Source organism: Perca fluviatilis, chromosome 16 (genome assembly GCF_010015445.1).
Source record: "Perca fluviatilis chromosome 16, GENO_Pfluv_1.0, whole genome shotgun sequence".
Taxonomy (NCBI): domain Eukaryota; kingdom Metazoa; phylum Chordata; class Actinopteri; order Perciformes; family Percidae; genus Perca; species Perca fluviatilis.
Genome location: NC_053127.1, coordinates 14,967,190 through 14,981,965, shown reverse-complemented (window position 1 = coordinate 14,981,965; position 14,776 = coordinate 14,967,190). Strand labels below are relative to the sequence as shown.

The window sequence follows — 14,776 nt, the reverse complement described above, 5'->3', positions numbered from 1 at the left end:
ATTGTCAGACAAATTCAAGGAATGGTATGACAATCGGTTGTTAATGATCAAATTACAAACTGGCTTCACGATGCAGTTTAATCCTTTTCCGCCAAATCCAGTGTTTCCAGTAAGTGAGAGCGCATCTGATGCGGACAATCACTTGTTGTGTGCTACATGTGTGAAAGGGGAACTCTGGACTTTGTTGGGACATGACAGAGCACAAGGACAGAGATATAGGCCACGACTTTCATTTGTTTTCTTTTTATTTAAAGACTAATGCAGAGAATCAGATTCTACAGGGCCATATCATAACCAAAAGAAACAAAAGAAAACATTTACAGAAGGTTCACCATTTCATCTACATCGATCAGAACCCTTTGTCAGTATCACTGGACTACTGACACATTCCTGTGTACTGTATGCGGGTATTTGTGTTTGTGTGCGTTTTGAAAGTGTGTGTTTGTTGATGTCCATATGTATACAGTCTCACTCTAATTTCTCTTACCCTAATCAACTTTTGTGCTTTAGAAAAGTAGGTTTTTTTTTTTTACATTTCAGTGAAAATCAGAACATATTTTGCTTGATAAAAATACAAGAAAAAACTCCAGTAGGTATCTAGGAATAACCAAAGACTCAATGTTGAAAAGCAAGTGCTGCTGAGAACTGCAATGGACCTTGCATCAAACATAATGAAATACATGACTGATGTGCCTACACATGTGATATTTACATGAATGCTCTGCACATGAATGTGAAGGTAAAAGTTGGAAGCTCATGATTGCACTGTGCCTCATATTTCACATTCTCTTTCTGGAGCATTAAATGTAGCAAAACCAGACCTGGCTCAAAAATATTTAAAAATGGTCTATAGCATTTGTTTAATCCTGCTTGCAGTACAAGATAGGGGCTTAGCAAAGGTATTCCAAACAGAAAAGTTTACAAAATTCACTTTTACTCTGTCAAAGTCAAAACTCTCTGGCGCTCCCTGTAATATCATTGAACTTTGGAAAGCAAAACATAAACATAACGATCCTTTTAGCAAAGTAACATTTTCAACTGCCTCCATTTTTGTAATGACAAACAAGCTTAAGAAATGAACAGAAATATTATTAACACGTTGATCTTGTTACAGTTTTGCTCCTGTCTTTTTTCAGTTCAATCACTTTATTGCATGTCTCTGGAGAAAAAGTGCAATCAACAATGAAAGCCATTTTCCCTTCAACCACCGACAAATCCAAAGCGCAAACAAAAGAGATAATCCACTGTTTTCTTTGATGTCACCCTGTATAGCCATGGTTGAAAGAAAAAAAAAGCTAGCGGGTGCACAGCTGATATAAAAGCTAAGCTTCTTTTATTTCTTTTTTCTTTATAATAGCTTGTAAATCTGAAACACAATGGTCAGGGAGAGAAGGTCAATGATGTGGTTCAAAGCTGTCCTTGCATAGCACGAAGCCGACTACATAAACATAATGTATTGTTCTTCTAAATGTGCAAAATGCATAACAATAGGTTGATAATACAAACAATATTCATCATCATCTTAGCTAATATCTTCATTAATATAATCAAATACTGTATGCATTATGTATTTTACATATGTATATATATTTTTTCTTCATGATAATAAACATACATACAATAGTTTAGAATTCAAATATCTTTATACAACTCTTCACCCTGAACTTTGCAGTTCCTTGACCCTCTGCTTGTAGGTTAAGTGGCTGTTAACAGTAGACCGCTTGCGTATGCCTGCAAAGATGTCTGCCATTAGGGGATAGGTTCAACATTGGTTATAATGATAATGCAAATAATAACAATAGCAACAACCACCAATCTCTTTTCATTGCCCTCTGGTGATAGCGTGATCTCTTCACCCCAGCGCACAAACACAAAATTCTGCAGCGTTCTTACATGCTTTTTAACCTGTTCAATGCTCTGTAAAACATATTCAAAAAAGCACACCCATAACCTGTAATGCAATACAAAGCACACCCACTCCCTGACAAGAAATGTGGATATTTTGTGAAAGGTTAGAGTGGGAGCCAAAGGCTTCAAAACCCAAGATGAACACAGAATGCGATGCCTGCCATCTTCTACCAAATCTAAATAATTTCTAGATTTCCATGTATATCAATGAAACTACAAGTAGAGAGGGGTTAAAAGTAAAGCTACAATGGATATCACCCCCAGACTGAGTGTCAGGTTCAGGTCCTAAGAAAAGCCCTTGCTAATTAATATTGCTACATAAACATAATTTTAAATGGACTGTTCAGAAACCTAAACGTGCCACATCAGAAAAGAAGCGTGTCCTTTAAATGTTTTTGTTATATATATATATATATAAAGAAAAAGGAGCAAGCAATGTTCAAGACAAAAACAAAAGCATTCTTTTCACATGTGCGTTAGTTTCTGTTGGTTTTCTCGGAAGAGGGATTGACATCATGCTACAAAAATATATTCATCTTCGTCACTATCGTGGAACTACAAGACAAGTCCTCTGTGTGAAACACAGCGCCGGCTAAAGCAAGATTACAGTGCCACTTCAACTGAACGTCTCCTTTCTCTCTTTGTCTCTTTCTGTCTCTGTCCCTGTCTCTCGCTGTTGCTCACCAACAAGCAGCAACAAATGAGTCCAAACGGGCATGTGATACTGAAGGCAGTGTAGCTGGTACTTTCTGAGTGTTATGTCTCAATTTTCAACTGAAAGGAGATGGGGACTATGACAAACAGGGTCAGGGGACACAGTGGAATGGAAAATATAGACGCGCCATCAATCAACAAAGCAGTAGCCATCACAGCTTTAACTCTGGTTATGAAAAAGGCACTTCTCCTCCTTCTCAATGTGCCCCACCCGTCTTTAAGCGATGCCAACTGCACTTTGCTATGAATGGCGTTTCGGCAAATGAGGCCCAACCATAAATAAAACAAACAAAAGAAGTAAATAATGTGTTTTAATTCTAAATGTCAAATGCACGTTTCGAGATGATTTTTTACATTCTCATAACTAGCCAATCTCAGATTACACCTTTGATGTTGTTGTTGCTGTTGTTGCCGTCAGTGTGTACACAAACACACATTTAAATAATATTTTACTTCAGTGTGAAAGCAGCTTTGAATGGAACGCGAACTCTGCGAGAAACAGTCACTTAAGCGTGAATTAGACCAGTATATACTCTTTTTGAAGAAAGTGTCATGAACAGAAATGAAAAATAAATTAAATTAAAAAAAGTTTACTTTTCCATGTATTCAATAAACATACCCTTTAGTTACACTTTGCAAAGCCTAAACATAATATTGACATCTCTAACACTTGATAATATTTACAACGCTGTGAAAGGAAATTAATAGTTTCAATGCTGAGCACAGAGATGATTGAATTTTTTTTATTTTTTTTTACCCCTAAATAAATGGTGTGTCCACTGAGACATGTTTTATTGCTATTGCAGAAACCCTAACATATTTTGAAGAATGACATAATTAATCTCATAAAACATCTACAGAGAATTGAAGATATTTTGACAGAGAATGAGCGTAGCATTTTTGCTGCTGATATCAAATAAACTAAGCTATCAGTCAATGTTAATCTGTATTTTCAATAAATAAACTTAAATAAAAAGATGCCCTGCCCATGCATATACACAAGTGCCTTTTTTTACTGTTTCTGTGATTCCATGTTTAAATAAAATAGTACAAATTAAAAAATAAGAAAACAAACCAAAGCCCCTTAACAAGTTGGGCTATGTGCAGTTGTAGAATAGCATTCTCTTGGCTATATAGTTATAGTAGCATTTTCTTAGTAGCATCACCCGAGACCTGAACAACACCCTTTCAAAAGTCTGTATCATTATCTTTTTTTCCCTCTATTTTGTTTTTTTCAAAATCTTCAAACTTTAGGTAAACATAGAAGCAATGTAACAACTGGGAATTCAAACCAGCATGGACACCATGTTTGTCTGAAAATAAAAATAAACACCTGTTTTTGAAGAAATTAGAAAGAAAATGAAAAAAAAAATACAGGTATAATTGTAAAGGAATGAAACACGGATTAGTGTGGATTCATCCCCTGCAATTTGGGCTTCTTATTCAAGTAGGTCGCCCAGTAGACCAAGTTAAAGGTTCCAAAGAGCAGAGGGAAGGCTATTCTGGCAATCCTGTCTATCTTGCTCACACTGTTAAAGGTCTTCTTGGCCTCTGGAGGCTTGGGCTTTGGCTCCTCCTTGGGCTCAGTTGGAGGTGGTGGGGCGCTTTTGGCAATAGTGGCCAATCCAGGGTCCCTGGCAATATTGGGGGCGAAGGCTGTAGCAGTGGCAGCTGGGTAGGCTGTAGTGTTGTTCTTCTTGAGGAGGGACTCCTTCTTCTTCTTTTGCTGATTTTGTTTGTTGGGGAAAAGTAAAAAGGATATAGTTAAGATTCTTTAAAGAACAAGAAAGCATTTTATATATTGGCACAATTACTCATTCAGCCGACTGTTGAGTATTTAGTAAAAATATGGATATTACATAAGTTAAGAAATAATAATTGCTCACATCTACATATTTCCATGTAGAAGCATTTAACTCAGCAATCTAACAATGAATATTGGGCTTTATTCTCTTTTTTGTCAAAGACAGCTGGAGATTACAGAGTACAATGCTGCTAACTGCTGCACAGAGACAAGTGGAGCAGAAACCACACGATGAACACTAAACTATTAATGTTCATGTCATGTTACTCAAATTGCATTTTCTATAAGATGAGCTGGCAACAACAACTACATGTTCCTGGCCTCCCTCAACAGTTAACAGCTAACTGTCCTGGTGCAAAAATGAATAACTCTTTGAAACGGAAGTCCATATCATTTCTAGCAGGGCTGTAGTACTTGAGTCCGGACTTGTCTCGGACTCGGCCACTGGACTCACCAAATATTGTAGTTGGACTCGACCAAGTCCAGTACTATATGCTTTTATTCTAAAGTAACTTCCTCCTTCAAAACAAAACCATTGATGAAGCACACTAGTTCAGAAAACAGGTATTAGTTTAATTAAAAATCCATCTAGAACAGGCATTGAGATTGGTCGCCTGGTATACACCTGGCTGCATCATATACCTCAGTCATAAGTTATCAATCATTTTCTTTTTGGCCACAGACACAATGTCAGCAATGAATTCTTCAGGACAAGTAATAAGTTAAAGAATGGGAACATTTCCATTTTATATTTTAAGTAAATAATATAAATACATTCTTTCTACGATCTTGACTTTCTCTCATTTGGACTCGGTCTTGACTTGGACTCAAACTTTTTTGGACTTGTTCTTGACTTGGACTTGAAGCTCTTTGGACCTGGTCTTGACTTGGTCTCGATTAGTCCTCTTCTTAGACTTGACAAAGGTGGACTTGACTACAGCCCTGATTTCTAGAATTATATACTTGGTGTACTTGGTGTACTGGGTCTGATGACCTTTTTTTCTTCATCTCCTAGATTTGCTCTCATTTTGCCAGAAGGCAGTTTTTGAATTTAGTTTTGGTAAAAGCAAGGACAGACATTGTAACTGAGGAATGGGGATAATAAATGCAGTTATGTGCCAAATCATTGCCTAAACCACACTGTCAAAGCTTCTGTCTATTATCTCTATTTTTTATGCAGATCCGTTAGGAGTATAAGTAATATAATACAAATGCTTCAAATACCTTCTCTGGCACCACACTTTTTCCATCCCAGGCGTAACCCCTCTTGGTGAAGTAGTTGACTGTGGCAAACTCAATGAGGGCTGAGAAGACGAAGGCATAGCAGACAGCAATGAACCAGTCCATAGCTGTGGCATAGGCCACTTTAGGGAGAGAGTTCCTGGCGCTGATACTGAGTGTGGTCATGGTCAGGACAGTGGTCACTCCTGCAGGGTGACGAGACAAGATGGATATGTGAACTATGATCAAATGTGAGACAATTCAGTTGTTATGAGTGCTCATTTGTGTACCATAACTGTATGAGAAGAAAATTAATTAAATAAGACATTTCCAGAAGTGGGATGAGTGTAAATGTATGGTTGATATAATCCAACATCATGCAGAAACCAGTAGATTATATATGGACTATATTTGCTCAAATTGAGCAATATTAAAGTACCATCATATAGGGACTTTGCAGGGCAAGATGTTCTTTTTCTTAAATCAAATGAGCAAGCAGTTCATTTACATTAATCTATGTGAGCAGCTGATACAGTCTTGCAGCTTGTGCTTTTAATAGACTCAGAGAGGTAAAGATTTCCACAGATGCAGCTGGAAGATGCAGTTGGCCTTAGAGATACTGCTGCTGACTAATACCAGGCAAAATAGGCTTTCTTTATAAACCTGACCCCCACACCAAAGCACAAACCGTAATGAAGCAATGGAAAAAAGCATAAATTAATACAGCATGTTTTTAACAAAAGTACCTCATATTAAGGAGGACATGACAACCTTGGAAAAGCAAATCGCTAAACGTCGACATCAGCTATTAAAAGCTGAGATGAGACATGGTTGAGAGACAGAGAGGAACTGGGTCAGAGGATATCTGACGATGCGGTGCTCATAGCACAGGCTACTGCAGATGTTTACATGCCAGATAACATCAGCCCAAGCAGCAAAAAATCCACAAATTCAGCCTGGGCTATGAAGGGACCTGAAGAACAGCTGGCTTGTACAGGAATTATAAAATATGCAGAGAGGACCCTCCCACACATGTGGAGAGAGGTGTAAATGATACCCCCAAGTACACACTTCCATGTTTAAAAGATCCAAAGACATTTCCATCCACTCTCTCTACTAATCTATACTACATGCAGTTGCTTCATGTTGACTCCAAAATGCAGAAATAAAAATAGAAGAACTCTAATAAAGCTTCAAAATACTGGTTAATCGGTCCTTAACTTAATATGAGTCATAAGACAGTTATGAAGACATTTATAATATTAAAGGGTCTGTACTCATATACTGAAAAAAAAGCTGTCTGGGATTGCCTCAACGTGGCTCTTACAGACTGTTCCCCAATACATGAAATACAGGGTTCACCAACAAAGGGTTGGTGAATGGGAAATGAAAAAAATTCTGGTTTACACCAGTTGATACTATAATATTTGCTCTACAAAATCACCAACTATAGCGTCAAAAAATAACTTACGTTCAATCAACTCCTTTCTTACACAGTCTAAAGAGAAAGTTAGTGTTTGTTTTGGATTGCATAATATTGTACAGTGTTCCCGTTATTGTGTCAACCTCCTACAAGCTGCAAAAGCAGCTGGTACTGAGTTATCACGTCTCCTGAAATTTTACATTAGAATTATGAATTTTTCTCCTTTTTCCTTCTTGGTTATGATGAAGTGTTGAGTGATGAATCACTGACTCCTCCTCCTCCCACTCTCTTTGCACATGCTTTTGGCATTACTGAGTTGGTGCTGTGACATGAAGCATAAAGGCTGATTGTTATTTTCTCATTAGTCAGAGCCAAATAAATGATTGGTCATTAGCCATAACTGAACAAGACACCTCTGATGGATTTACTAGATTGGCATAGTAGGTACACAGAGTGCGTGGTCATACATTTCTGGTATTCATTATGGCTCCAAAGGGCATAACGAAGTAGGTTGGAGTTATTTATTCTGATCTAATTTATTTTTGAAATTTGTTTCTGAGCTTTTCATTGCAAGTTCTTTTATCAAATTTCCCAGATAGATATTTTGTTTATTTAGATTATAAAGGAAATACAGGAATAATCAAGAGTAACACATGCCTCATCATTACCCCTGGCATATTTGCACTTTACATGAGCAAAACTGATATTTTAAGCATGAAAGCCATTTTTATGCTACAGTAAGTGTATTAATACATTTATGTAATTTTACAAAATCCACACATGGCCATGTTCTACACTGCACCCACTGCTAAGTAGGGCATTGAATGGTTTGTTGATATATTGTTATAGGAATGCATGGCAGCAGGAGATATGAAAATATTGAATGATGCTTAGTCATGTATTCATACCAGATTTTCATACCTTCCATCTCATCCCAGAATTATGTTAATATGCAGCTAATTTGTATTAGCTAAATAACAATTTGGTGGAATGCATATTGCATTTTTAAGGAACATTACAATTTTCGCTGACCACATTTGTCATTTCTTTTCCCTCAATTAATATAACACAAAAACACACAGACGCTACAAAAAAGGAATCAGGTGCTGGACCGATAACGGTGGTTAGTTATAATAAATATAAAGTGAATGCTTAAAGAATGAGATAAGGCATAAACTCCAATGTCAAAGTCCAAAGTTTTGTACAACCTCTTCCTTGCAACATTTCACTGAGCTATACAAACTTCTTGCATTGGAACAAAAAGCTGCTAGTTTGCTGCTGAAAATTAGTTACATGTTGTAGAATAAACACATACCTTGCATCACATAATGCTGTTATTTGACTGGATGCACCATTTTGGTGTCACAGTTTAAATCTTGCGATTTCCAGTGGAGTGTAACTCTAACGCCAAGGTGTCACTGCTTATGAGGTAAGTGCCAGAACATTCTCCATTGGAGAACAGCCAGTGCAAAGTGATTTTGCCAGCAATCATGTGTGCTGATGGCCTCAGCAGGTGCTGGAGCACAAAAGCATGGCACCTCATATAATTTCCTTCTGTACTAAGAGGTACAGAGGTAAGATGGAGTAAAGGAAGATGAATAAAGGGATATCTGTTAAGGAAAACAACTAGCTAACCCGAATACATGTGCAAGTTGAGAAATAAGGGGGTATAGTAGGAAGGCATGAAGGCAGGTAAGGGAAGGTGAATGGAAGGATGGCAACAGAGTGGTGTCAATCTGTCAGGTATTACGTTTGCCAGTAAATCAGTTAATTTTCTGGCGGAGGAGGAAAGAAGCACCACTGGGTATTACACAATTCCTCTCAAAAGCGCACCAATGCTTGGAATCATATATACTTTACTTTGACAAGTTCTGTTGTCATGGAAACACGTCTTCTAACTCCTCCAACGTCTTAATACCACAAGAGAAAAAGAAAAACATCCCATGTAATGCTGCATAAGTGTTGGTTTGCTGTGTTGGTTTGCGTTGTTGCTTGCACACACTAATGCCTAGTGCCGATTAAGAGGCTGATTAGTTTATAGCCAGTTTGGTGTAGTGAAAAACTGTTGGCAATGTATTTATTTGCAGTCCTAATGAAAACCAAAAGGAAACTGATGGTGCTGATAAGGTGCTCTCTCTTACATCCTCTCTTTCTCTAAGCTGTTAGGGACAGCAGTGCTCAGAAGATTATCTTCCTTTCTTCTGTCCTCTTTAAGCGATTGGCTGGGTATTTATTGGTTCTCCCATGATGCTGTTTAATGTATCTGCTCATTAAGGAATAACACATTGTGTGTGTGTGTGTGTGTGTGTGTATTGGAGTCTAGTTGTGTATGTGACAGTGTTTACAGTATATGTAAAAGCATGTTTGTTCGCTATATGCTGTGCATGCTGGTTGTGTGCCAGTGGGTGCAACATTGTAGGCAGTGTGTGTGTGTGTGTGTGTGTGTGTGTGTGTGTGTGTGTGTGTGTGTGTGTGTGTGTGTGTGTGTGTGTGTGTGTGTGGTTGAGCTAACAAGGTGGACAGGTATATGTTCCCAACCTCCAGGAACAACGGTTTCCTTTTGTGTCTGTTTAGTGTTAGGCCTACTTAGGAATAATTTAGAGCACTAGTAAGTTGATTCATTAGAACATGACTCCAGAGCTGGTTTTAAATGACTCCATTTGACATGTTGTTACTAATAGACTTGAGGCTTTGAAGGCTGTTAATGAACAAAGGCACTGATCTGGAAAGTTCTAACTGGATTGATAGTGGTGCAACTCAATTCTTGAGAGTCCTTCCACTCAATTTAGCTCAGTGTGCACACGCACTGACACTTGATTCATATGATACATATCTTCTAACAAGGTTTTTGCCTCTGTTTGCACACTCACTTTCAAATACACACACACACACATACAGAGTGATGGGAAAAAATGTCAAGATATACAGAAAGATGGTGCGATAAAGCAAATTTGGGGGAAACTAAATTAGAGATTTAAGGTGATGAATGACAAGGTGACACAGACTATTTCAAGGTGGGGAGGCTTACACTGCTGCCTCAGGCAAGGAAAGGTTGGACATGACTACACGCAGGCGGGCAGTCCATATGTGCATATTTGGAGAATGTGGGGCAGATAATGTCCATTTGGTTAATAGGGTTCTGACACAGCATGGTAAACCTTTTTTTTTTATTTAATGTCTATCAGGATAACCAGTGTAATAGACAGTTAGTGCTCGACTCCCTTTAAGAAGCTGTGGATTAAAAAATAAATTGCTCCAGGCATGGCTAAAAATAAATTTGTCCCTTAAGGTCAAACAATTTTTCTGCATAAGGTGCAAAGTCATTGTTTATAAGTATTTGATTTTTCTGACAATTTATTGTTTGCTCTGTTGGTTCCAACTTTAGCACTTGATTGACAACTCTTGAGTGAAAGGCTTCATTCTAATCTGACCAATATCAAGCCGTTCAGTAAAATGTACTGCTGAGCCATTGGATCGCAGCCAAGCCACAGATCTCAAATTTCTGTGGGGAAGAGTGAGCCTTCAGGAAAATGGCTGTGTGCACTCTCTCTCTCTCTCTCTCTCTCTCTCTCTCTCTGTCCCTCTCTACTCACTGGTTCCAGACAGAAATTTGCCTCTGACAACAGTGTGACTGAGTAGGCAACCAATCAAACATGACAATCAAAATGTGGGACAAGGTCAAAAGTACATTGTAAAGTATGATGCCCGCTCACTCAAAGAATAGGCTATTTATTCATTTATGTGTGACTTAAACCATGCATACAAGAGGGCTCGCACTAAAGTTGTTAATGAACTGTTTTACAAAACAGTTAATTGGCACGCACAGCTACACCTGAAAAAGGACAGTACAGACCATACTTGTTTTATGCTATAGCCTGTAAGAAAGCTTTTATAGAACACCTCCAGTGACTACAAATTTAAAAAATAATTGTGTTTCTGGACTGTATTTACTGGCACTTTTTCCAATCAAGAACATTTAACATGCTTTGAATGCACTGCAAGTCATACAGAGGACGTGAGGGTAGAAGGGTAGGCGTGCAACCACAGGACTTTGACATTAGAAACAAACACTTATTGTAGGTTATAGAAATATACTAAAGAGATATTGAATGTCAATATCACATCTTTAAGTCAGTTTTTGACTTTTTTCAATATTTAACCATGACCACAATCTTTCTCCGTCCCAAACCTTAACCAAGTGATTTAAGGTGCCTAAACATAAGGATAAAAACAGTGATAGTTTTTCAGTTGTTCGTAGTTAATAAAAATGAAATAAGCCTGGCTTATGATATGCTTATGCAAATAAGTTGAAAATATACATATTTTTAGAAGACAGGGTGGTTGCATGCATATCACAAACCTTCTTAGCCACAGCTAAGTATTATCATAATACTAATAAATTAGCGAAGGTACCACTATTGTATATTTGTAAAGATTCTTAATGAATGAACATGATTTTTGTGTAGGGAGTTGTCAAACAGCTTTTATATTCCATCACCCAGTCCCAGGATTGAAGCTGTCTTTGTTGGATGTCTATCAACATCTCCACTGTGCTGCGGCTACTTACTTATTCATGCCTTATCAATAACTGAAGCCTCAGTGGGGCCTGACTCAGAAACACATTCCATTCAGGCATGACTGTGTCATCTCTGATTTAAATAAATGAAGAAATAAATGTACATGTTGATTGGCGGGTGAGTTAAATGACTGTGCCAACACCACAGCTGTGAGAACTATACGCATAGAACGCACGCACGCACACACACACACACACACATACACACACACATACACACACACACACACACACACACACACACACACACACACACACACACACACACACACACACACGCACTGCCTACAATGTTGCACCCAATGGCACACAACCAGCATGCACAGCATATAGCGAACAAACATGTTTTTACACATACTATACACACTGTCACACACACAACTAGACTCTGATACACACACACACACACACACACGCACACACACGCACACACATGCACTGCCTACAATGTTGCACCCACTGGCACACAACCAGCATGCACAGCATATAGAGAACAAACACATGTTTTTACACATACTGTACACACTGTCACACACACAACTAGACTCTGATACACACACACACACACACACACACACACAAGGTGTTATTCCTTAATGAGCAGATACATTAAACAGCATCATGGGAGAACCAATAAATACCCAGCCAATCGCTTAAAGAGGACAGAAGAAAGGAAGATAATCTTCTGAGCACTGCTGTCCCTAACAGCTTAGAGAAAGAGAGGATGTAAGAGAGAGCACCTTATCAGCACCATCAGTTTCCTTTTGGTTTTCATTAGGACTGCAAATAAATACATTGCCAACAGTTTTTCACTACACCAAACTGGTTATAAACTAATCAGCCTCTTAATCGGCACAATGATAAATAAGATCACTCTACCCACTGCTGTGTTTTTAAATTGCCTATTCATCTACAGGGAAAGCTTTAGGAAAACAGATTTAGTGCAGAGGCCATGCTTCATAGTCACAATGTAATTTAAACAATGTTTTCAATGCTGCATTTGTTCATGCTAATGGGCTTTGGGGGTCAGATTCGGACATCTGTGCTGGAAACATAAACCTGATCACATCTGTGGTAATATAATAAATATAATATTACAGTAGTTGTTTGTTTATTCTTCGTATCGGTGTACCTTTTGATACATTGTGAGCCTGTTCCGAAATGAAAACAAAGAGAAGTCAAGCTGTGAATAGGTGTCTGCAGGAGGAATGACTAAAGTGCATTTTCACAATTTAGTTATTCCCGCCGCAGTAAATATAATAATAAAAACACCATATTTCCAAAAGGTTTTTAAGATTTGTTCTTTTACTCCAAGAGCCCTTTTTAGACATGGAATGTGTAGCATTGCTGGCTTCATCTATATGTGTTATGTGAGTAAAATAATGGCTATTGTCATTCATACATATGTACTGTACGTAAATGTTCAGCTTTGTTCAGACATGACAGGACTATAACAAAAGAGTCATAATGCTTGCATAATGTTTTGCAGTTGGTACATAAGAGGCAGTGGTGGTACAACTGGAGAACAGCAGCAAATTGAGAAATCACAATACAGTATATCTGAAATCTCTATCTATCTATAACATTAATATGCGTTCTCCAAGCCTGCAATCGGACCATAATAGTGCACTTAGCGAATTTGTCAGATGGTGTGATGACAGCTTCCTTGACTTAAATGTGTCGAAAACAAGATAATTAATCATAGACTTTAGAAGGCACAGTGATGAACCAAAACTAAGTGTAATACATAATGAAAATGTCCTAATAGTCCAAACATATAAGTACTTAGGTACAGTGTTTGACTCACAACTGAAATTCAGTGAGAACACCAATAGCATTATTAAGCGAGCAAATCAAAGAATATACCTACTGAGGAAGCTTAACTCTTTTGGCGTCTGTAAAAGAATCTTATGCACATTTTATCAAACATTCATTGAGAGCCTACTAACATTTTCTTTCATATGTTGGTTTAATGAACTAACTGTAAAAGACAAAAAGAGCTTGAACGACATCGTTAAGGTATGCTCAAAAATCACTGGTACTCAGTTAAAAGATCTCTGTTCTCTCTGGAAAGCCCGAGTTGCCCAGAAAGCTGACAGAATACTGTGCCAACCTGATCATGTACTCAGTAATGGATTTGTTATCATGCAGTCAGGTCGGAGGTACTATGTGCCAATACGGAAAACCAAACGCTATGCCAACTCATTCATTCCCTCTGCTATAAGACTGTTAAATGAACAACATACAAAACTGTTACATGAAATCACATAACTATAACAAACTGGTTCTTGCACTCCGTTGCTCTGTTCCGTCACTAGCAGGTGTGTGAGTAGGTGGGAGGTTGTAACGATTGGGTTGGGTCATGTGTAAATGTGTGGATGTTACGGGAGAGAACAACAAGCTTCTGTATACAGGAGGATGTATGACTGCTGCAGTACTATTTGTACTATTTATACTATTTGTTGTCTATTGATTGTTTGTTTATTGTTTGTTTATTTTATTTTTGATTCATGAGTTATTATCTATACAGATTGTGTGTTAATGCACTTTTTAATGCATTCTAAGTTAGTTTAACCCTTAATGGATGGGCTGGCTGTAAAACTGAATTGCCCCTTGGGGACTAATAAAGTTATCTGAATCTGAATCTGAATCTGAATCTGCCTATGGTCCCCCAGTGGCTAGAAAGAGAATTTAGCCCACCCATGAGAGAGAGACATCATGGCTTTCAAATGAGCAAAGTGGCAGTTCATCAAGGCCACACCCCACCCTCCACCTTGCCCCCCCTCAATAGCTACAGACACAGAAATGGCACGTACTAAGGAAAGCTCATTGTGGGACTGGCTCTAGTGGCTGTAATTCTGCACCAAGGCTGAATTTCGGGAAAGAGACTTCAGATACAGTATTAGGGGACCACTAAGGCTTATATAAAAGCATCCAAAGAGCACCATGTCATGGGACCTTTAAAACTTATTTTACCTTTGAAGATTTAATTAACAGCAAAACTTAGTTAGAAAAAGATAGTGGTTTGTGTTAAAATTAGGGCTGTCAATCGATTATATTTTGTACTCTTTAGTTTCCCCTGGGAAGCGAACTCCGCTCCTTGGCTTGAAAGTCCTGTGTTTTAATCCTG

The 14,776-nt window shown here is 38.1% G+C and overlaps 1 protein-coding gene across 7 annotated transcripts in view; it reads right to left on the bottom strand.

The window, feature by feature from the left end:
* Window positions 1-232: 232 nt before the first annotated feature.
* gabra1 (gamma-aminobutyric acid type A receptor subunit alpha1) overlaps window positions 233-14,776 on the bottom strand; it is a 32,940-nt gene continuing 18,396 nt past the window's right edge. For all 7 annotated transcript variants that reach the window (XM_039776970.1, XM_039776971.1, XM_039776973.1 and 4 more), the window contains 2 exons: window positions 5,651-5,853; window positions 233-4,348 (listed from right to left, as the gene is read on the bottom strand). In XM_039776970.1, coding sequence (XP_039632904.1) covers window positions 4,028-4,348; window positions 5,651-5,853 — 524 coding nt within the window. In that variant the 3' untranslated portion in view covers window positions 233-4,027. The remainder of the gene's footprint in view (window positions 4,349-5,650; window positions 5,854-14,776) is intronic.